We start from the raw sequence: 25,036 nt of genomic DNA on the forward strand, positions 1-25,036 counted from the left end.
CTCTGCGGACCTTGACCCACGCAAAGTTACGTCACTCTGTGGGAACACCACGGCCTGGTTCTGCCCCTTTGTTTGTTTCCCTCAGCGTCCCATAGAGCCCGGGGACCTCTGGAGTAAAAACACTCGACAGTAGCAACCGGGCTCGTGGGACAGTCGTGCACATTCCACCGTTTGGGAACATCCTAACAAACTGTCACAGGATCTAATTGGTTGTTAATGTGAGGGGGAGGAAGAGACGATGGGATTAATACCATGAAGCCACAGTATGAGAGCACAGACACTCAATGATGGTGCAGCAAAGAGAAAAGAGAATGTTCACTTTGTTAATGTGCACTCATGTTTAGCAAAAAAGTCATAATTGACTAGAAATAACTTGCCACAGATGTCGCAAGTTTTGAGGGAGTGTGCAATTGGCATACTGACTGCAGAATTGTCCTCCAAAGCTTTTTCCTGTGAATTGAACGTTCATTTCTCTGCCATAAGCCGTCTCCAAAGCCGTTTCAGCGAAATTGACAGTACATCCAACTGGCCTCACAACAGACCATGTGTAACCAGGACCCAGGACCTCCACATCCAGCATCTTCAGCTTCTGCAACAATCAGTTTGCATAACCAAAGAGTTTCTGCACAAACTGTCAGGAACCGTCTCAGGGAAATGCATTCTTGTCATCGTAATCGGGATGTCGACCCGACTGCAACTTCGCACAGCCGTTGAAGAGGAGTGGACTAACATTCGACAGGCCACAATCAACAACCTGATCAACTCTATGCGAAGGAGATGTGTTGCACTGTGTGAGGCAAATAGTAGTCACACCAGGACCACCTGTGCAATACCCATGCTGTCTGATAAGCATCTTGATACATATATATATATATATATATATATATATATGTATGGAGGAACATTGGATAATCTAGGTGACGTTACTGTCTTTTGTCACAGACCATGAAGCTGAAATCTGGGATTCTGGGATCAAAATCCACATTGAATTGGATATCATCTCCTTCAATAAAGTAAACTTTGTGAGCTCATACTCTCTATCTCTCTCAACACTTAAATAAGCTTTAAATAAATTAAAGATAAAGAGGTCCTGATCTGTGGTTTCCTCTTATACCACACTGAGGCTGAGGGGAGGAGGGCCTGTGGTGTTCTCGCTGCTGTTTTGGAAGACCCATACTATTTTGAATAGTTGCTGTCATGATATTGAGGGATAGTTGAGGAGATTTGTGGTACTGTGTGGCTGGAGTCTGTGGCTCATTATAACCATTATCTCTAACCTGATTAGGTGGCTGACAAAAAGAAGAAGGTCTGAAGAAGCACATGTGTCTTCGTTGGATCTGTACTGGGATTCAAAGTCTATTTGTATTAGTGGTGTGTTTACATCAAGGATTCGCATGCGTCTACATTTTTTTTAGTGTAATTGATAGCTTCGCAACCCAGTGAATATTTAAATTGTTATTGAAATAAGTGAAAATATGTTACAGGGTATATCTCATTAATTTAGTCAATACACAGACATAAAGGGAAAAAAGTTTGCCAGTGTTATGTGTCTTTATAAACTCAATATCGAACCATGAAATGAAAACTAGAATGTGATTCACTCTGTAACAGCTTACCTTTTCCCGATAATACAAGACATTGTCCTCCTCTTCTCTGTTTGAGTTTTGTATTTCAAACTCCAATCTTCCGTCATTGTTTTAAGATAAAGTAGTATGATTTTTGACTCTCACATATTCATTTATTTACAGATTCAGCCCTGAAAATCTTTTTTGATGCTGTGGTGATGTTCGGTCAAGAGACAACACTTGTAGATAAAGAGGTCCTGATCTGTGGTTTCCTCTTATACCACACTGAGACTCAGGGGAGGAGGGCCTGTGGTGTTCTCTCCCACAGATTTGGAAGACCCATACTATTTTGAATGGTTGCTGTCATAATATTGAGGGATAGTTGAGGAGATTTGTGGTACTGTATGGCTGGAGTCTGTGGCTCATTATAACTATTATCTCTAACCTGATTAGGTGGCTGACAGAATGAAGAAGGTCTGAAGAAGCACATGTGTTTTCGTTGGATCTGCATAGGGATTCTAAGTCTATGTGTGTTAATGGTGTGTTCATATCAAAGATTTGCATGCATCTATATTGTTTTTTAGTGTAATTGATAGCTTCGCAACCCAGTGAATATTTAAATTGTTATTGAAATAAGTGAAAATATGTTACAGGTTATATCTCAGTCAATACACAAACAAAAAGGTTTACCAGTGTTATGTGTCTCTCTTGGGTCCTCCACCCTGTCTTGTAAGCAGGAAACCTTCCTCCTTCACACTGTTTCACTGTGCTTTTACAACTTTCCCACATTCTTTGTGTGCACCCTATACACTTGCCACCCACTGTGGAAAAACCACGCGCAAGTGGAATTAAAAATACCCTGTCAGGTTGAAGCAGTGGCATTTCCTTTATCAGTTGATGAACTGCAAGTTAAAATGTGCTGCAACACAGTCTGCTTTGCATCAGTGGGTCTCACAGCTTCTTGTGGTTGCTGGTTGTAAAATGAAAGTCTCTGCTGACACAAGCGTCAACACCAGCCGCAAACACTTAGCCTGCTTCAATTAGCAGAGCTGAGCATTACCAGACAAAACCACTGTCTCCCGGACAGTGAAAATCAATGGCTGACACTGACACCAGCATTGAAACACAGCAGTCCATCATATCAACAGAGCTGCACATTGTCAGCACAGCGTTAGTTTCTCCAGAGGATAAAGGAGATCTTGTTTGGACAATATTACAAATTGTGTAGCATTTATTTATTTTAAATTGTGTGTATATGTTTGTCGGCAACATTGGTACTAAGAGCTGATGGCTGTAGTGCTTCCGTAATGCACCCCCTAGAGATCACCTGTCAATCAATCACTGTGGATGGATGCTAATCCCCCAACTCACCAATGATGCTTGTAGTTATTTTGTTTTTATCAATCTGTTGAAATGTGTTTTTTTATTTGAATTTGTATGTTGAGTTCTTGATAATAATTTAAAACCCATAAATAATCCCAGAAACAGAAATACAGGCTTAATGAAATTAGTTTACTGGTTTTTGAGAGCACATTAAAAGCTGAACAGTATTTGGCGATTCAACACCACTGGAAAACTATTACTGTTGTTGGGTGATAAACTTGTGAAACTATACAATGGAAATGGCAGATACAGTCTAAATACTAATGGTAGTGATGATCAGTTAGATGTTTTATGTAAACTGGAGCAGGATTGTTGAGAAGCTCATGGGACTGGCTCTGGAGTCACATCACACTCTGGACTGATTAACTGTGGAGGATGCGGGTTGGTGCCAATCAAACACCGAAATGACAGCTGACAGCAACAAAATTATTGGTTGTCAGAGGTGAAATCAGATTGTTGAAAGTGGACATGGGAAGCACTTATATTCACCTGAAAGTGGGCAAAAGAAGCTTAAATTAAAAAGAACATGTGAAAAGTATTCTTTCTGATTGAAATTCAATAGTTAGGCTAGACCACCATGCTTTACACCCCTCACTTTTAGCCTGTACAGTTGGATGTTCTGGCTTTGACCCACCCAGAGGGCATTATCACACCCGTCCTCTTACCACCAACACCACCTTCTCACGCGTACACCCTCCCATCATTACTTTAATCTGTTAAACAAAGCATCTTATATCTAGAGCTGCAGAAAACACACAACTGCATCACATCCCCTCTTTTATAATCCTCTCACCCTCTTTTCACACAGCTCAGTGAAATATAGTTTTTATTTCCCAACAGACACACAAAGGGGCCAGAGGTTACTGTTAGATTACATGAGGCTGATACTATCTCCCCCTATTAGAGCAGATAAACCTTAATGCTGCTGAGCTGTAGGGGTGGACATGAATAACACTGGATTAATACATGAGCACACACTGAACGCACACATGGGATCAGGGTGCGAACTAGGGGGGAGCCAGAGGGAGCTTAGCTCCCCCTAATAAGACATCAGCTCCCCTAAAAGCATGATTTGTGTTATTTTGGGTGTTCTCAAAAATACTGACTGCACGCTTTACTGACATTAATCTCTTTATTTCTATATCATCATGGATCACTGGGAGCTCAGACTTCATCCAGCCAGAGGGAACGATCACCGATCGTCCGCAGCGGGCCAATCGCTCCGCAATCTCTTGTCCCTCGCCCGCCCCACTCCCTCTTTGTACGGGTGGTGTCACATGCTTGCAGCTATTGCTCCCAGTTTGTCTGTTATGTATGTGAGACCGTTCTCATCTCAGGACGTCCAATACATCTTCCAATAATATTTCAGAAAAAGTGACAAAGCATAGTTTTTTGACGCTAAGGTAACCTTTAGGGTCTGTGGGAGACGCTCCCGGATGCGTCTGTATGAGACGCTCTGGGGCTTCTCGTACAGACCAGAAGTGCTAGCTAGCTACGTTCGTGTTAAAGGTGGTGACAGCCCCCCGAGGCCCCCACCCTTACCATAACCATCAGAAATGTTAGTGCCTAAACCTAAGTCACTGACTTTATGCATCTCGACCGACTAACCCTACAGCTAACAGGTAGGGTTAGCTTCACTTGTGTTGCTGCGACGTAGCAAACGGTGGCGTTTAATACGGACGCTGTAGGGTACCTTTAGCATGAAATAATACGCTTTGTCACGCTGTCTGAAAGCGTGGTAATGACGCACTGGGATGAGAAGGCGTTGGTATATGTAGCCTACAGTACATATCAAACTGATCTTATGAAACTCCCTGTTGAAGCAGACTTGACACAGAGTTGGAGACAACACACAAAACAAATTCATCCAAAAAAAACTTTAAGGAAGTATTTACCATTAGTAGATATAAACCTTCCTGAGACAATGGCCCTAAAAGCTTCAAAGGAAATTTGTTGTTTACAAGATGATGAGAGCTTTTAATGTTTGGCTTGTGTTGATCTACACTGAACAAAATTATAAACCCAACACTTATGTTTTTGCCCCGATTCATCATGAGCTGAACTCAAAGATCTAAGACTTTCTCTATGCACACACAAGGCCTATTTCTCTCAAATATTGTTCACAAATATGTCAAAATCTGTGTTAGTGAGCAATTTTCTTATGCCAAGATAATCCATCCACCTCACAGGTGTGTCATATCAAGATGCTGGTCAGACAGCATGGGTATTGCACAGCTGTGCCTTAGGCTGACCACAGTAAAAGGACACTCGAAAATGTTCAGTTTCACTGTATTGGGGGGGGGTCCGGGGTGGTATCCATTCTGTCCAACTCCCCACACATATAACTTCTTTCATGCAGTTTGCTGCCTGAAGAAGAACAGCAATGCTTTCTCTGTTTTCATTATACAGCAATACTATGCTGTCGTCTTTGAAGTTGTTTTGGGACATGGCCATTGAGTGCTTTGAGTGCTAATGGATCTGCATTGATAAAGCTTTGTGGGAGGGCAGGGTGAAGTATTGATTAGAAATGTACATAAGGTTCACTGAAAGCTCTCAGAGTAGTTTAATAGGTCAGGAGAGAAAAAACACTGCTGATTAAAGAGAGAGGGTTGGGAGGTTTTGAATATCTAAATGCTTTTCCTTGGGGGAAATATTTGATACACTTGTCCAAAAGGATCAAGAGGTCAAACTGCTGAGTAGGATGTGTTCATGAGCAACATTTCTTACTTGTTTGATACAGGAATAAAAACACAAGCAAAAACATTTAAAATATCTTTAATCATTGGATAAGCTTGTATAATTTACACAATGCATAATATAATTCTCCACATTAATGGACATAATCAGTTATTTGTTGAACATTTCCACTTTACAAAGAAAAAATAAAATTTTCTCTGGTCACATTCCATAACAAAATTATTTTAAAAAATGCTTTATACCATGGAAATAAAAACAATTCCACTCACTCAAGCAAAATATTGATTCGACTGATCCAGTGAAACACAGTCAGTCTCTGTGGCTTTTATCTTTCAGTCCTCTAAGCTTTGTGTGTCTGTTGGACCCTGTTCAGAGCCCAGTGTGCACTCAGTGTGGTTTATTTCAATTCACTTCCATTTCTTTGAGTTTGGGGTGTGAATAAAACACATACACACACACACACACACACACACACACACACACGCACACACACACACACACACACACACACACACACACAAAAGTATAAATAAGATTCAAGGAAAGGAAATGCTTAATGGCTCTCTTTGAGAGGCTGTCAGGTACATAGAGACCCAAGTCAGTCACTGGATACATTGTGCTTGTGTGTGTTTGTGTATGTATAAGAGAAAGGAAGAAAACAGCACGACACCGGCAGCAGAAGCTTCCTTTTTGCTGCATGGTGTGTGCTATGCCGCTCAGCTCACTGTTTATCCCTCTGTTCTGACTCCAGGGAGACACAACCAGTCTGTCTTTTAGCTTCTCAAAAATGGCCAAAACTTGCAAGCAAAGGGCTCTTGACAGAATTTCAGGTGGCTAATAGAAATATAGCTGAGATGTGTGCTAATGCAGAAGCAGAAGGTAGGAAGCAAAATCAGTGCAGCAATGACTATATGTATTGTGATATACTGTGCATATTGTTGCACTGCAATGAAAACAAAACTTAAATGCACTAAAATGCTGAATCCTTTGAGGAACATAATTATCATCTGAAGCTGACAGAAGGATTTTTTTTTTTATCTTGTGTGTCTCTCAACACTCCTTTTTAAATGTCTATTTTATTACATTAGAAAAAGTATGTTTTGAGCCCAAATTGAGACTACTTTGAGAGGTAGATATCACAATTACAGTTTGTTTTCTCTCAGTACCTGGACAAGGAAGATGTGCACATCTTGTCTAACTTTGGACAAGAATGATCCTTATTCACAAGTATATAATGAACTGTGAGAAATTTAATTTAGTTTTCATTAGTTTTTTTCTCTTTTGAAAGTTTTTAAGAGGTTTCTATTAATGCTGAACTATCCAAGGAAAGTTAAAATCAAGGGCAACTGGACTGGTTGGACATATTTGAGATGTTTCGCCTCTCATCCGAGGGGTTGAACTAATTCTGAACTAGTGCTTTTTGCAGCAGCCAGATCAAATCACATTCCCTCAGTCATCCTGTATGATTGTTATCTAATAGCTATTCCACAGGATATTAAATCTTATTTCTGGTGCTTTTCAGAATATAATAAGGCATCTTTGATAAAGTAATGGCTTTATTAATGGTTAATAAATAATTTACGTTCAGTTATAAGCATTGATCAACACAAATTTTGGCTTGCGTGGTTGTAAAAAATCCCTTTAGTTTAGTGTTTATCCTTTGTATTTGTATTTGTAATAATGCAGCTCATGGTTTGTTTGTCATTAATAAAACTGTGTGAATCATCACGTCTGCAAGTGTTAATAAGTTAATAAATTGATGTTGGTCCAGATTGTCTGCAGCTTTTTTCTAGAAATAAGGGATTTTTCACTACTTGGTAACCCACATTTAGTTATTATTAATGGCTTTAATTAGTAAATTAGAAAAAAAAAAAAACATTAACAAAACCATTAGTTAAATCTTACAACCCTTTATAAAGGGTGCCTTACTAGGACGAGACACATGAAAATGTGATCAGGATTCATCACAAATTATATATAAAGGTGTCAAAACGTTGTTCTAATGGCTATTATTCTGACTCTGTTAACATGCATCACCAGTCGTCTTATCTCATTGCTTTCATCTCACCTGTCACCATTCAAACAGTACAGCTATACTGCCACTAGCACTGCAGTAAATATTGTTTTATGTAGCCGCTGGAGCTGAAGCCTGCTCGTTTTCATTGTCATGGCAACCTTGTGGATATCCACTCGTCTGTAATCATGCTGTTTGTCTTGTGCCCAGAATAGCTGGAGGGTGCCTGGCACCTGAAGCCAAGGCAAACACATCTCGCACTGGGCATCTGATAAATCCTGGCCATCATAATAGGAAAGAACAGAAGGATTTCAGGGGGCAAGCCCACCGGGTTGCGTTTACCTCCATACCCTCTAAAAAATCTTCTTTGAAAGGTATTTTCCGCAAGCTTGCCAGTTAGTAAGACTTCCATTCTTATCCATGCACACAGCAGTTATTATCCCTCTTTCAAAAACAATGAGGCCACAAGCAATTTTCTCCTGGAACCTAGACTGTCAGCCACCCATTAAATCTCTGCCAATGAGTGGTTAAAAACAATGTTCATATTCCATTTTGGACCTACTGGATGTTCCCAGTGAAAACACATTACAACATCTTGGGTTACAGTATAGCATCAGCGAGACATACTATAGCTTGATGTAATGTGTTTTACAGTTTTGTTCACTGCACAAAAATGTTTTTTCCCCCTATATAGCTCAACGAATTTGGAAAGTAGACCACAAACTAGCAGAGCAGACAGTCTCTTTGGCATGCAATATTGCATTACTGCCAACACATATGTTAAAAAGGGGAAGGAGGTTTCAAATGACTTCATGTCTATACTGTAGCTATATACCATGGTTGAAATTCATATCCAGCAATGGATAGATGCTCTTCTTTTTGTATTCAAAGATATTTAGATGGAAAGAAAAACAAAGGGACAGATATTATTTAAATGTTCCCACTTGTCGAAGAGTTCAAGGTCCAGTTTGAGCACAGTTTTCCTTGCCTGTCTCCAGGTCTGGCCTACAGTCACTGTTTCTGTGGTGTCGGCTTTATGGTGCTGTCTCCAGCGAGAGGGGCATTGTGTGTGCATGATGTGTGTGTTGGCTCAGACTGAACATTTCCATTGAACCAGTGTGGTGGTGGAAAGTAGGATGAAAAAAGGCAGGAGAAAGAGGAGAGGAAACACTTCAGTGGCTCAAAGAGATGTTGAGTTTAACATCTCACTGTAGCTGCCTATAAACATAGAAGTCTGTTACAGTGAGGCCTAGCAGAAAGTGAATTGATCTAGAATAGCCTGTTTCTGGCCCGATTTACAGGGGAGAGCGAGGAAGTTCGGATGAATTTCTGAATTTCTTTTTGTTTGGCCGTTGGCATTTGTGCATTACAAAAGTGCCTATCTCTGTCTGAAATCAACAAAATATTTTTTCAAAAATGTATTTCAAGTTGTAAATGTGACAGGTTACCATATTTAACTTCATGTGCCATGGGAGAACAAAAAGACAACATTAACTAAGGAAGGTGGGGCTTAGTGAACAGTCAATTAGATGGTTCAAAAGATTTTAGGATTTGAGACCTACAGCGATTTGAGAAGGGTACAGAAGTGCACTATTATACCACACATTAACATACATGTCAACTTTTCAGGTCATATACAGTGGGAGAGAAGGTAAGACACACCTTTTATGAGATTTTGACAAGGTATACTGTAACATAAAAGATTATGTACTGATTATGTAATATGTTTCCCTCCATTTTTTCAAACAGTTTTGCACTACCCCTGCAGCATTAACATGACTAACTGCAGACTGGTAGGAGATGTATTAACGGTGTGATGAATGAGCTGAAAACACCTGAAAACTTTTGGGACTCGTCTATTCTTACCCGAAACATGACAGGCCAACTGTGCTCAGACAGGCAGTCAGCATCTGTTTCTCTCACAACACAAACACACACATCCTCTCCCTGTCAGTAGTTTTGGAAAGTCCTGAAGAACAGACACAAGAATCAGATTTCATTTGCTGAGAAAAGGCTGCTTATGTAAGCCAGTAGAAAGGCTTCAAGAAATATTGCTTTTCTTCTCTGATTGTTTTGGGTCTTCCACACATTTCTCTTGATTTAACCAGTAAAGCTCTCAGCACAGGGCATGCAATATCCACCCAGCTAACATAACACATTTACCAGTCAACACTTACATGGCGAGAGCGCACAGACTGTTGGTTTAGCCATTTGTTCATGCAAGCAGAGAGAAGGCAAAAATAATACAAATAAAATCATTCAACAAAGTCAGATTATCTTAACAACAGTGCAGTCATCTCAGGGGGGAAAGTACAGGCATATGTAGTTAAGGTTTACACCAGTCAGGCACAACAGCTGTTTATGAAAACTAGCAACGGTTACCATTACTGTTAAAAAAGAAAAGGAAATTCAGCCATATTCAGTATTTGCCTACCACCATTCACAACTAGTACCTGATGCACAGAGAAGCTGTATTGTGATTCAGTGAATATACAATATTGCAGATGGTTGGTTAAGCATTGAAGGCATTAGCTTCACAAAGACACAGATGTTATGAGGGAAACTTTTACTAACCTCAGTGCACTGTCTTCTATTTTCATATCTTCTACTTTTTGTTCTGGTAGCTACGAGTTCGGGGAGAAACACAGTCACAGATTTTAGAAAATGTTTTGTACTACTTATGTTTCACTTTTTTAGTTAATATTTTATCAAGTAATACTGTCTATAACCATTACGTGTTCAGTTATATTGTCTGCTATATTGAGTCAAAGGGTTTGTTTATACAATCAATTGAATTTGTGACTCCAACATAATGGGTCGATGGGGGGAAACTTTGGTCTTCTACTATTTTAAATGCAGTACGACAGTGGTTTTAGTAGTGGTGATGATTGTGGAGGGCCCCACAGGAGGATTTAAGTATTTAAGGAGACTTCAGAGTGATATTCTTCGGGTGGGTTGGGGGAAATCTGAAATCTTTTTTGTGTTCTTGGGTTTCAATTATTTAGTAAAAGCAGAGAAATTGTAGTTTATGGGAATCCTTCTAATTTCTTCTAATTTACATTGGTTGATGTAATTCTCAAAATCATGTTTCAGCTCTCCGGCAGATCATCTCACTGTTCTTCAGAAAGGAAAAGAAAAGAGAAAAGGTCAGGGAATGCCAAGAAAGACCCTGAGAAAAGCTATGACACAGGATTTTAGAATTGATTTTTTTCTAAGTTTGGCTAAATATGGTCAGAATCCTGTTATGTGCATCCACCTTAATACTGACATCAATATTTTATAGAAAGTTAGTGCAGTCACAGAAGGGAACAACAAGACAAAAATGTTATTCTTTGTCAAACCTAGTGTCGTTCAACAAGGAAAGCCTCACTATGTGCATTTCACAACAGCGGTTCACTCTTCTTCTATCCTACAGTGATAGCTTTAGAGAGTCTGTTATTATATTCCTTACAAAAACGTCACATCTTCTTGTGACTGCACCCACCGCCAGTGCGCGTCGTACTCCAGATGCATTCTGCCATTCATTTTGCAAGTATCCATGTCAATCTTTCCGTTTTTGTAAGGTTTGAGTTTGGGGCTCTGGTTGGTTCCCAGTTTCTCGTTGAGGCCGGGACAGGCTGGGCTGCCTGTTTGCATGGTTGCTTTCTCCAGGACACCATTAGCCTTAACTGTTTGTGTCTGGGTATTGTTCTTAGAAACAGGGCTTCCTTTACCAATCTCAGCAACCTTGGTCCAGACCGGAGCAGCTTGCTTGGAGCCCTCAGACTTGGCTTGAGGAGAGCTAACAGGAACTGCTGATTTCCCAGTTTCACGCCCAGCAATCCCTGTCCCAGTGATAGCACTGGTAACCCCAGTCCCTGGTCTACCTTTCACCTCTGTACAATTTCCAATGCCAGTTCCATTTTCATTTGCCCCAGCCCAAATCCCACTTTCAGGCCCAATACCAGACCTCAACTCTACCCCAGCTCCTGTCCCTGCTGCTGTAACTGTAGCCCCAGGGCCTCCTCCTATCCGGCCCCCAGCAGCAGCCTCTGAGACAAGCGGTGTGATGGGGCAGATGACAGACTCTGAGCTAGAGGGGCAGTACTCATCCATGTCGTCTGCCAGGGTGTCCAGATAGCTGCCGATGGAGATGTTGTCCAGCTTGTCATTGGGGTCCTGCAGGCTGCTCCAAGAGCCTCTCCAGGAAGTGTCGGGGCCCTCACCCAGACTGTACTGGCTGCTGGTAAGGCTGCTGCAGCGGCTCGTCAGCGTGCTGCGCTCCTCTAGGAGCCATTTCACTGCCTCAATGCCTTCATGGACCGCCAGCAACTGCTGCAAGATCTTCACATCCACCGATCGCAAGTGAGCCTACGGAGAAATAAAATAGAAGATGTATGAAATTACAAAGAGACCATAAAGCTGCATGTTGAGGTTTATGATTATTTTCACTGAGTTCATGTTTTGATTGTTAGCAGTTTATGATAGGAAAAAAAGTGTTAAATATGAGAACCAGACAAACTGTGAACCTGGGAAACCACCAGGACTCTGCAGATAATTATTTTAAGCATTCAGCTTTGGCTCCACAGACAAATGCAAACACCATTATAATACTATTAAACCTCTGCAGATTACCATAATTGGAAGTAAAGTATAACAGATGCTGGCAGGTCGAGTATACGCTGCACCAATGTGGAAACATATAAGGGAAAGGTTGAGGGAGAAAGCTTACAGATAGAAATAAAAAGAAAACAGAAAAAGTGAAAAACTGGTAGAAAGGGAAAATGAAGGTTTAGAGAAGCATGCTGTAACCAGTAGATTAAGCTGTTTAAAAGTATTAACAGTGAAATATGATCAAAACTAACTCTGCAACTCTGTTTGATACAATGGAAAGTATGACAAATTTGAAGATACAATCAAGAAAATAAATCTGTAAAAAGATGTCTAAATGCTCTGTAAATGGTGCAAACTACTGAAATGTCTGTTTATTCATTATGTCATCTGGTATAATAAATAAAGTAATGATTTATCATAAATAACAGTGACTGGTGTGCATGTGGATGTGTGTGTCAGAGGTTGAATAAGCTAAATGATGAATAAGAGAGAAAAGACAGCTGCAGTCATGGAAAAATCCTCCCCAGAATACATTAGCAGAGATCTGCAGGGTGCAGGGCCAAGAGGTGATATATGGAACCGACATTCAAAGCTCTGCCTGATGATTGCCACCCCTCTCTGCAGATAGCTATTTTCTTGCGAAGCTTAAGCATTTAGTCTTTCAGTATCTCAGTTCCTTCAACGTGTCTGTTGCTCACTGTGACCCCACTAGGATGTCAGTCTCTTTCTTTCTCAAGGACACTGCAACTCTGTTTTCTCTAGTCATATTGTAAAATAAATAGTTTATAAACTGTTTTATTACGATACCATGTTTGTGTCTTTTGTCTCACATAATTATTTTTTTAGACTTTTAGACAGGTTTCATACACAATTACACTTATATATGTTCCATGTATGTATATATATGTTATAGAAATATATGATGAGGTTATCTGAATACTTTTTTAATGGTAAAAACCTCATCATATGTTTCTATTTGTAAAGTAACCAGTAACTATAGCTGTCAGATAAGCATAGTGCAGTAAATAAAACAATAGTTCCATCCTACATATAGTAGAGAAGTATAACATTGCAAGAAATTGAAATACTAAAGTAAGGTACAAAGCTCTAAAACTGGTCTAAACACATTACAATACATGCATTTAATTACATTCCACCACAGTTATTCTAAACTGTCTTACACAAAATACACAGAGTTATAGGGCAAGACAAAATACACAAACATTGCAAGTTCATACACAAACTAATGGTTGTTATAGATTGTGTAAGGGGTCATTTTAGAGCAAAATAAATAAATTACAATACAATGTAATTACAATAAATTGTCAAAAAAAGGCACATGTAGCATTTTTACACGTTAGGCAGAAGTGCAAGGAACTTAAGACCTTTGGCCTCTGACCTTTGTATGCTTTATATGAAGTCTTTGTATACCTCTCTTATTTCCTAGATATGGTCTTTATGAACCTTCACGTTAAATCAATAAAATATTGGAGAAGAACATATTGATTATTATTATTTTTCAAACATGACAAGCTATTTATATCTGCATAATGTTAGCATAGCTATTTATGCCTCTTGTGGAGAGATGCATCATTGAAAATTTAGTCTGTATGGATTTTCTGTCATGATATTTAGTGTTCCACAAAACACCTACCAAAAATCAAAAAACACTCTCCTTGTCAGTGTGTTTTGTAGATTCCTCCATCTACAAGGAAAACACAGTGTAGGTAAAGGAAATGATACCTCTCATACATCATGCGTAAGTGGTGGCTGACCTTTGTTTAAACTATTCACGATTCAGGACTTTATCACATTTAGTCCTCTCCAATTCAGTGTCATCCCCTCATCTTTCTTAGTATCAGGTTTCAAGGGGTCACAAGATAAAACTGAACAGTCACATGATGATTATAGGGATAAGAAAATTACACAAAATTATGTTGTTTTATCCCAACCTCACTGTTGGTTTTTGCATTTTCATGTGAAATATTGGATTCTTTCACCTCATCAGGCATTCAAATAATGCAATCAGAGAGGGAAAAATCCCTATTTGGGTGCTCACAACTTATGTCCACATTATAACCTTTGATAGGGGGTCACAAGCAGGTTCATTTCAAGGAGTCCAAAGCTACAAATGTTGAGAACCATCCAATTGAATGTGGTTGGGGCTGTTACTTACAGCCCACTATGATTTTAATATGGGCCTACATCACTAAAAAGCTCAAACAGTGTTACTTACTCTGATCAACTTGTTTATGTGACTGGTGAAGACTTACATTAATTCCTTCCTTAAAACCCACCTTTTCAGCCCTTGACCTCGACACCCCATGCTAGTCTTTACATCCACATAACTTCTTAGAAAAGACAAAAAGCCTTAAATACGTGAACTGTAGCTCCCTGATCACACTTTTAGCTGTATGTTGGGGAGAGTTGTGCTTCCAATTAGGTTGTCTTATTGTAAGTTGCTTTGGATAAATGTGTCTACTAAATTAATATGTTATATGTTATGTGTGCACATAATCTAAGAGCCAGAAAAGAAGAAACCTGGAACAGCTGACATTAAGCAGAGTGTTAGGGCTTTTACAATAAAGCATGTTTAGGGGAAAGAAGGCCTGAGCTGTGTGTTCAATGTATGGCAGAACTGCTGATGCCAAAGTCACACTGTAAGCTAAATTGCAAGTGGCAGACAAAACTTTAACATGAGATAAAGTACCAAGAAATAAAGAGAGATGAAAGGGAGACATAAAATAAAAGATAAATATATCTGCCTATTCAGCCCATCCATACTGTACATGAAACACCCATAAAAGCACGTTTTACATGATTGCAGGGAGGAGTTGCCAGACAAAGAAGAAGAACTAAAAATCAACAACCACAGCTTTCTGTGTGTGTGTGTGTGTGTGTGTTTGTGTGGCTGTAAACCCGCTGATGTCCTAGGACACAGTCAGACATTTGGGGTGGGGTTCAGGTTTGAGGTTTGAGGTTTTTCGGCTGGCAGAGACTGAGTGCCTAACGAGGGTGGCAGTAAAAGTAGCTCCATGCCTGTCAGCGCTGAGGTGGCATAATGCTAATGAAGCGGAGCGCTCCACCAGTCTGTGCTCACTCTGCTGCTGAGCTGGACCTTACTGACAATATTATGCTGTCACACTTTATTCTTTTACTTATTTCTAAGTGGGAAGGCTCCATTTGACTCCATATTCTATATTGAGCAAAAAGCATTTGTGATGTATGTGTATCCAATCAAACCAAAACAATTTATATCCACAATAACATGTGGACTCCTAAATTTTATTTAAAAAGCTGTATTATCAACAGAAAATATTGATTCATCATTAAAGTAATTTTTAAAGCAAAAATGCCTTTTATTCCCTGGTTCCAGGGTCTCAATTGTGACGAGTTGCTGCTGTTAATGCTTTATGTGATATTAAACCTGAATATATTTGGGTTTGTCAGACAAAACAAGCAACTTGATAATCAAAATGTTCTGACATTTAAAGACCAAATAATTTGCAGACTAATCATTAGTCGCAGACCAAAATATAGATTTGTTTTCCTCAAAATTATATCTTGGCATATAGAAGGTGTGCATTATTCATCATCATACAGTTCCCAAGAAAGAAACATTTCAGTGAACTAATGTAAAATAAAAAACATACAAGAAAATAACAACAGAAGAAAATCAAGCAGAAATGCCAGATTAGTTCATTTCATTATTTAAAATGCAAGACTTGCTTGAGGTCTCATCAACAGCAATGCTTTCTTTTTATATTTAGAATCCGTGGGTTATCAATCTATAAATCACAAAGACGATATTACATTGTGTGTTAGAGATAAATACGTCTCTTATGGGTTTTTTTTGGCATCTAATTAAAAACGCCCACATGTCCATCCTTGTGCCAACAATGAAATCAATCCAATTTGCATGCAAGCCAACTGTGTCTTGCATTGTGTGTTTTGCTGCTGCTCTTGGGGGAAATTCTTTCATCTCCACCATTTTCATGATTTCCAGATTGTCTGCAGCCTTTAATTATATGATGAAGTCAAACATACTCATTATAGGGAGGATCCAGTCAAATAAAAAAGGTCAAACTAGGTTCAAAAACTTTTTATGTGACAGAAGTCAGGATGAGAGCAGGGATTGGACATCCAGGACGATTTTTCATTGATTTTAAAATAAATATCATGATACAAGCAAATGAATATATGTTTTATATTTTAGCAAAAACAATAAGCATACATCACCACTGACCAAAACATCAACAGGAGATAATGACTGATGGTAACACTTCAGTGATCTCCTCTGCATGAGGGAATTTAACTGAAGGTGTGTTTTGATCCCTGATTTTGACTGACCTCTTTCTACCGCTCTTTAAGTAGAAGGAACCAGTGAGACCTGGAACGTGCCCAGATCTCCCAACACATAAGAAGTCCCTTCTACAGCTTCACACTGCACAGTGAGAACTGATTGTTGCTAATTTACTATTATGCATATTGGACACTATCTTGGAGATTTGATCTGTCAAAATGTGGATTTTGTGGCAGAGCAAATTGTGGTGCAGTGTTTTGGATCACATGTTTGGACTATGAATCATGGCTTCATCCAGGAAGAGATGGTGCTTAAATGATTGCATGAGACACACAAACTGAGGCAACAGCTGCTGCAAAATTCTAACATTACATAAAATTTTTAGTTTTAGGGATGGGGATCGAGACCCGGTTCCAAAAGTACCCGGTTCTAAAAGTTTCTCAAAATCCGAAAATCAAACCTGATGACAGCTACGCTCTTTACTGTAAGTACGTACAATAAAACCTTCGCAAGTAAAAAGACAATACTTTATCAATACACCTGTCTGTAAGGTAACGTTAAACATGTAGAAATGGTTCATTTAATCATCTCTGTCCTCAGTATCTCATCTTGTATGTTTTATACAAGCACAGCTAACGCTAGCTTGGCATTAGCCAAATATTGAAAACAAGCTAAATAGAAAGCTGTCTGTCTGGAGCACAGACTGGTCTGTAGTCTTAAAAACTGAGACAAACCAGCCGCACCTCCTCCTCAATAAAAATTAAAGCTGCAAGCAGTGTTGGGCGGACCCTCGCACTTGTAGCGCGTCCGGGTTTGAGCCGGCCGCATTGCATACTCTGGAGCTCTGCCGGTGCGGCTATGAATTTGCTACGCGGTTCCGGCACTGCATGAAGGTGTTATATGTCACTTCCTGTGTCCTCTATGTGAAGCTACATAGCACTTGGCGCTATGAATATAAATCGGTATTGGCGTGTAGATGTCTTCGGGGTGGGAGAGTTATCAAGCACGTAAAGTTTTGTTCAGATGTGAGCATGTACACTGAAGTTACAACAACTTCCTGTGTCATGGTGAAGACTTGATCTTTGACGCCACGCCACGGACACGCCCATTGACGAAAACTCACAGATAGCACAACTTTTCATCATCAATGCCTTTAGAAGGTATAGCAGAAATTTGAAATCGATCCGACTAAATCAATCACCTCAATCAAATAAAATTCAAAATGGCCGACTTCCTGTTGGGCTTAGGGCATCGCTCCAAGAAGCTTTTTGGTACGTTTGGACATGATACATGTGCCACAGAAATTTCATACATGTAGGTCAAACGTGCCTCGGGGGCTGCTTTGTTAAAGGTCACTTCCTGTTGCCAGCAGGTGGCGCTATGACTGTGGGTGAATGTCGGCATGTACATGTGTTCAGGGCGGGACTCTCATCCTACATGTACAGTTTGGTGCAGATGTGAGCATGCACACTGAAGTTATAATAACTTCCTGTTTCATGGCGAATCATAGACGCCACAGACACGCCCAATGACGAAAACTCACAAGTAGCACAACTTTTCATCGTCAATGCCTTGAGAAGGCACATCAGAAATTTGAAGTCGATCCGACTAAATCCCTAGGAGGAGTTTGTTAAAGTACGAAGTGTGTAAATCATCCAAAAATGGCTGTAAAATTCAAAATGGCCAACTTCCTGTTGAGTTTAGGGTATGGGTTCTTGAGGCTTTTTTGTGCGTCTTGATATGACACATGTCCCCTGAACATTTCATGCATGTAGGTTGAACGTGGACGAGGGGCTAATGTTTTCCAATTTTCTAGGTGGCGCTAGCGAGTCATTTTGCCACGCGAAACCCATAAAATACGAAATTTCACGGTTCGTGCTCGGGCCCTAAAAATCTTTACAGTTTCAATAGGGACCTCGCACGGTTCGTGCTCGAGTTTCAATAGGGACCTCGCACGGTTCGTGCTCGAGCGCTAATAAAAATAATCTTTACAGTTTCAATAGGGACCTAATTAATGATCCCCATCCCTAGTTATTTTTAAAAATCAATAAATTCACATGACTTTTGGCCATCATTACTGTTCATGAAATGTTAGTTATCCATCGTCAATATCTAAAATGAAGCAGAAAGGTGCTGCAGAATCTGATCATGTCATCCTCCCTTTTGGGGGAATGTTAAGTGTACTATATATTCCATTTTATATATCACATATTGACAAATTGAGTCTCTGAACCGAAACACAGACATGCAGTCATGATACAGTACATTTTGATAACAGCTGAAGCGTGACGCAGGGCCCATGTGGTGCAAACAGCTTCCCAATGTCACACAGATACTGCTGAATCACTGCCAGCAGGGACAGCATGAACATGCACTCATTCTCTCATAGACCAGCAAAATAAACACCCATCTAAATCTGCAGTGTCTCTCTCTCTCTCTCTCTCTCTCTGTCATGTCCCCTTGTGTCGCTGTCTGTCATTTCACCTTCGCAATCTAACTCAGGCCTTCTGCAGACATACGGCATCCCTAGAGTCTCAAAGACAGCAGAAGGTTGGCCCTGTCTCTCCAACAGTCCATCTGTCTGCGGTAACCTCTGAATGCTGTACAATATATCTGTACCGTATCATCTTTGTCCCTCTCTTTAATTCTGTTTTTGTTTTGTTGCAATATACATTTTATTGTGCTGTCAGACCAAATGAAATTACATTGTTTCACAAGATTAAAATATCGCCTGGAAAATGTTCTACTGCATTGTTGTTCTGATTTGGGAATGTTTATTATGGTTAATATGTTTATTAAAACACATAGTTAGAAGTGTATACAAACAGAATTTATCGGAAACAGAGTTGAAAGCAAAATGTAAGGGATAAAAAAAAGGAGCTCAAGTCATTTGGCAATGATTTCATTAGACAAAGTATTTGAGGAGATAGCCAGTAGCCAGACAGGGAAAGAAGACTGGGATTAAATGGATTTTAATTCCCTACAGATCAGCTCTGCGCTCAAAGCTGACTTTGCACTGTCATTCATCTGCCCAGAGGTGGAAGACAGGGAGCAACAGGGAAAAGCTACAGAGAGAGACTAGCAGACATGGACAAAAAAAGAATGACATACCCCCAGCAATAACACAGCATTCGCCCTGCATGTCTCCCTTTGATAGCTGAAATGCAGGTCCTTGTCATGCAAAGCAGCTGGTATACAACAGGACTTTAGTGTGTGTGTGTATCTGTTTGCGTGGCTGTGTGCCAGTCTTTTGTGGTTTTAAAGGAGTATCTCTGTATCCATTGAGTCTGTTTAGATCAATGTGTCAGAGTGTGTCTTCCATTGGACAGCTGGAGACAAATACAAAATGCTTAAGCTTTAAAACTTCACCCACAGAGATGAACAACAACACTAAAATCATTAATAATATCTGCCTTCAGCTCACAGTGCTGTAAAATGTTCTCTACCATACTGAACCATTAGCATCGAAATAGTATTTGTCTACACAATATACAGGGTATATGTTAGCAGACAACCTCAACCAGATTCAGACTGCTAAAAAGATCACACCAAAAGCCTTTTCACTAATGAAATACACTCTCTACCTGTCATTTAGATCACTTCCTTCCTATTTCTGACATATTATTGCAAGAACAACGATGAAATGGTGTTAGTTCAAACATTAGTTGATGAATCAATTAGTCAAACAACAGAAATGTTTTCTTCCTCAATTCTTCCTCACAAAACATTTACAAAGCTAATCTTTTTTACATTTAAAACCTGCATTGTTGACATTCATGTTTGCTAACTAGCATGCTTCTTCTTACCCTCCTTTTGCCTTTGCATTGTTTCTTGGTGTTACCACCAACTGTTGTTCAATGAAATAGTATAAAACCACACGTAGAATTTAACTAAATACTTAGGCCTAGATTCTGAAATGGGTCATTCCGCATAATGAGTACATTTAATTTTAGTGCTTTAAATATATTTTGATGCTTGATGAATAGTTTTGTACTTTAAGGTGGGGTATGTGTTTCTGTAGAAATCCAACACCATGACAAATAGCATGATGTAAAGTGACTAACAACACAGCAAGTAATATAAGTAATGTTAGCTAAGTTGTGCAAGCATATCCCACCTTTAAGTATACTTTTACTTAATGAAATGATCTAAAAACTTCTACGACCACTGTGTGCAACCATTGACAACAATCTTTGTCACATCACCTGCTCAAACAAAGGGGCACCCCGCTCATCAAACTGCTCCATAGCATTGCAGGTGCTCCAAAACACGGACAACTACTTTTACGTAAACTAGATATGCAAAGGGAAAGACATTGTACAACTGCCTTATATGTGTTAAAGGCCTAAAGTCTAACATACACTGTGGCGTAATAAAATTCAGAAAAACATCATGTTTTCCTGACAGTCAACAAGAAGCAGAGCAACATTTTATTACTTGCGGTGACACAGTGAAAACATGGCCCACACACACAGACGCACATCCTTGATCTTACAGAGATGACTGTGAAACACAAGAGTAAATACTATGACACACTCACACAAACACAAATAAACAGAAAAGGTGAGAAAAAAAAGCAGATATTAGCCTGCTACTTAACATCCAGCATGCATGTGTGTCTGTGTGTGGAAGTGGAACTTATCAGTACAACATAACGTGTTCAGTTTTAGAAAACTGTGAGAAATAAAAGCAACTAAAAGGGACAGATTTATAATGCATCCATGAGTGTGTGTGTGTGTGTGTGTGTGTGTGTACACGTGGACTTTTCCATTTACAATTACTCTGCAGGCTGCACATCTTACTAAGCAGATTTTTGATGAAAGTGCAATGCTCAGAACTGTTCTTCTGCCATTCCCATTACACACCACTCTCAAAGATGAATGAAACAACCACACATACACACACAAACACGCAAACACACACACACACACACACACACACACACACACACACACACACACAGAGGAGCATCCCGGCTCTGTGCTGGCAGTTTCACTACCCTCCAGTTAGGAAGTGGCTCTTTATCACTTCTCTCACAGTCCTCCCTCCTTTGCAGCAGACCTGAGAAATGGCTAAAACTGTTAACAAATCAGTCTGGCCCTCTGCTCTCAAAAGATTTATAGAAAGGCTCTGGACGATTTGTGAAGCCAAACTGGGTGCTTTGGTCAACTGTACACTTGGGAACTGGCACTGACATCAGTGTCTGGGGATTATAACAGGGGAATGATTCTTCTATAACATTCCCAATTTGATAGCATAATAATTTATATTATCATTGCGCAATTTCAAATTCATCCATAAAAGACCTAAGGTAAAATTCCATTAATCTGAAAAAGGGAAGAGGCTGACACATCTTTCCTTGAAGTTGCCTGCCTTGGTGCCTATTACTGCTTTTGCTGGCAACAAAGCTTCCAACATCCAACAACCAAAAAGTAAAGAATAAAAATAGCAGAGGGGAATGTAACACGTTTTACATTTTGTTTTCAGAAATGTCAGAAACTCCCATGCTGGTCTCATGAAAACTAATTCATTGTCACATGTGAATCCAACTAAACTTAACTAGATTACACAAATAAGCATCATCAAGTTACAAGACATTGATAAGTATTAAGAGGGCCAAATAGTATTTATAAGCCCACATTCCTAAAAGCACAGCTGACAATGTTTCTTCAGGAAGTGTTCAATTACACTGTGGAGAGGACTATTTCCTCTTCAGGACTCTCCAGACTTCTAATGTGCATCTGGGCTGCCAGCATCATGGGTTTGTGTTGCTACAACGCTAGAGTGAAATATGAGTCTATTTCTAACATGTGACCACCAGACTGATAATGTGTTTTGGATGTTTGAATGAAACCGATGTGTTTTCGAAAAACTCTCTAAGAAGACAGTTTGCTTTGTTTGGAGAGTTTGGTGGCGATGCGTGTGCTCTGTGTCACAACCACAGGAATGTATGACATACATGGTCGCAGAAGGGGGAAAAAAACAACTGTAGAGTAGTGCAATATTGCTACAGACCTCCACTGTTTGGAGGAGGCCAGGATCTATATAAACAAAAAATAACGAGATATTTGTTTAATGGAACAGCTTAACCGCTGCTCTATAGGAAATCAAAAGAAAACATTCAAATGCAGTTTGTAAGCTTCTGAAGACTACTTGGACTGTGATTTCGCCTGTTTACTTGCCAAGAGTTAGATGAGAAGGTCGATACCACCCTGTCTCCGCTGGTTGCCTGGCAACTTCACGGGGATGACAAGACTCCAGGAAGTCACTACATCAGGCCAAGAACCCCCGCCCCATAAAATCACAAAAATCACAACCTGTTTTTGCTGGCATATGTTCTGTTCTGGCATATATTAAACAAACAAGATATATGGAGTTCATTAGTGAGCCCTAGAGATGGTGGTACACAGATTTGATCAACAGCTCTGTTTCCATTTTTTATGCTAAGCAGGTTTAAGCTTCATATTTACCATACAGACATGAGAGTAGTATTGATCTTCTCATCTAACTTAACAAAAGAAAGAGTGGAAAAGTGGATTTCCTAAAATCATCAAATTATTAATCCATAATCTATATGACCAACATATCTTTTTCTTTATTATTTGCTTTATTAACATTACTTAACACGTAATAATATGATAAACAAATTAAGTAAGAAATTATTAAAAAACATTGGTTAGTGAGATTACTGGAGGCCTAAAAACTGCTATAGGTGCCAAGAGACATCTTATAATTGGGCAGTCCTGAAGGGTACATTCAATGGCTAATGTCACAGGAAGCAGATCCAAAGGAGAAATTTAAAATTCTTGGAATATTTCTACCACTGCTCAAAAAAGGAAGCTTTTATAAACATTTTATGAAAAAAAACGTTTTTTTAGATTTGCAGTCAGAATTAGACTGATAAATCACCCGGGCTTATACTATCAGCCAATATTTGCTTATTGTAGACATATTGTTATTGGTGTATATTTTGGCCAATAAATAACAAGAAATTGCTGTACAGTAACTAAGTTTGAGTAAATTTAGAAACAGTCACCATTACAGAATTTGTGCGCCAGAGGGCATTGACAAGGTGATTTTTCAACTGTAGGCTCAATAGGTCTACTTAGCCTACTGGTTACAATTATTTAAAAAAAAATCTAGGGATCAAGATTGTTTGTTTATGGTCTGTATTTATGGTACAAAAAATACTATCTGCTTATATATCATTACCTCAGTGCACACAGCAGGTACATCAGCAGGAGGAGGGGCTTGAGGATGTCTCATTGGTAAATAGAAGTTAACCATGTTCCATCACCAGCAGATATTCAATGATTATTTTACACATGTTTTGCACATTAACTAACGTTTTGGTCTTTAATAACATTTGGTAGACATGGTTAACAAGAAAAGGCTTTTTAAACATTTTTTACAATACAAATTATTATTCTTAATGTTATTTGGTAGGCTACTGTATTGTATTTCATTCATTAATTCACACTTCCATGAGTTGTACAACTATAGTCTATGACTGTGCTGCAGTTTTCAACCATCCTTGACTCATGATAAACTGATCTGCTGATAAATGTTTCAACATACACATCAACATTGTCCATTGGAGCAGGAGTGAGCCATCAATATATCTCAATACTGTGGCTTAGTTTAATGCCACATCCTGGAAAACAAGTCTGCCACACGTCTAACACTCTGTTACCACGCGCGCACACACACGCACGCACACACACACAGTCGGCAAAAGCACTCTTACCATCTCCAGCTTCAATTTCCTTATCTTTTCATCCAAACTCTTCGTCCCCGTCTCCTTACTGGTGTCGTGCGCTGTGGTCAGCTTGGCGTCTCCCCGGAGAGAGGACGCATCTTCCCGCATCCACCTGAGCAAACCCTCTGGGGTCTTCCGGCCAATTTTCACCTCTATGTCTTTCAGATCTGGGATGGTCTCGCTGGCAGTGCCTTCATCCATCGTGTACGTGTGTGTAAAGTAAAAAAGATCCGCAGGATAAATACTACGTCCTTTTCGTTTCTTGGAAATTGCTGCTAGAGTCACTCCCTATGGGATTGTATGGCATCCTATGCGATTCCAGCTGAGTTAGACTGCGCCAGTAGAGAAGAACATTCCGACACAACAGCAGAATAATGCTTAAAGGAATTCTTATTTCAGCTGTAAAATCATCTGGTGTCAAATTGATGAAGCCCGTATTTTTAAACAAACTGAAAGCGAAAAAACAATCTTCTAATTTGCTGTTAATTTCCCGTGGCTTAATGTTTACTGGTTCCTCCACAGTCTGGTCTCAGGAGTCCGGAGTCCGGCGTGTGGTCGCTGTAGGCCCGTGGAGGCTGGTGTGTTTTGCTGGAGATCGCTTGAGCTACATTGCGCAGATTCCACCTGCATGATGACAGCGACCAGAAGCCGCAGAGCGCGAGTGGAGACCCCAGACTGTCATTATCCTACCATGACATCATATCGCTTCCGCTGTGATTTCC

At 39.7% G+C, this 25,036-nt stretch overlaps 1 protein-coding gene across 3 annotated transcripts; it reads right to left on the minus strand.

The window, feature by feature from the left end:
* Positions 1-9,490: 9,490 nt before the first annotated feature.
* lurap1 (leucine rich adaptor protein 1) lies at positions 9,491-24,903 on the minus strand. Of its 3 annotated transcripts, XM_046048656.1 has the most exons (4): positions 24,303-24,903; positions 11,144-12,009; positions 10,234-10,283; positions 9,503-9,628 (listed from the first exon to the last, which is right to left on the minus strand). In XM_046048656.1, the coding sequence occupies exons 1-3, from the start codon at positions 24,513-24,515 to the stop codon at positions 10,265-10,267; spliced, it is 1,098 nt and encodes a 365-aa protein (XP_045904612.1). In that variant the 5' UTR covers positions 24,516-24,903; the 3' UTR covers positions 9,503-9,628; positions 10,234-10,264. The 3 variants fall into 3 exon arrangements, with proteins under 3 accessions (XP_045904610.1, XP_045904609.1, XP_045904612.1); XM_046048654.1 differs by having other exon boundaries at positions 9,491-10,283; XM_046048653.1 differs by having other exon boundaries at positions 9,491-12,009.
* Positions 24,904-25,036: the final 133 nt, after the last annotated feature.

This window comes from Micropterus dolomieu, linkage group LG05, assembly GCF_021292245.1.
Source record: "Micropterus dolomieu isolate WLL.071019.BEF.003 ecotype Adirondacks linkage group LG05, ASM2129224v1, whole genome shotgun sequence".
NCBI lineage: Eukaryota > Metazoa > Chordata > Actinopteri > Centrarchiformes > Centrarchidae > Micropterus > Micropterus dolomieu.

Excerpts from the sequence above, each read along its gene's own strand:
- lurap1 (XM_046048653.1), bottom strand. The coding sequence starts at position 24,515 with ATGGATGAAGGCACTGCCAGCGAGACCATCCCAGATCTGAAAGACATA. Across the intron at positions 12,010-24,302 it reads GGAAATTGAAGCTGGAGATG|GCTCACTTGCGATCGGTGGA; the intron begins GTAAGAGTGCTT and ends ATTTCTCCGTAG.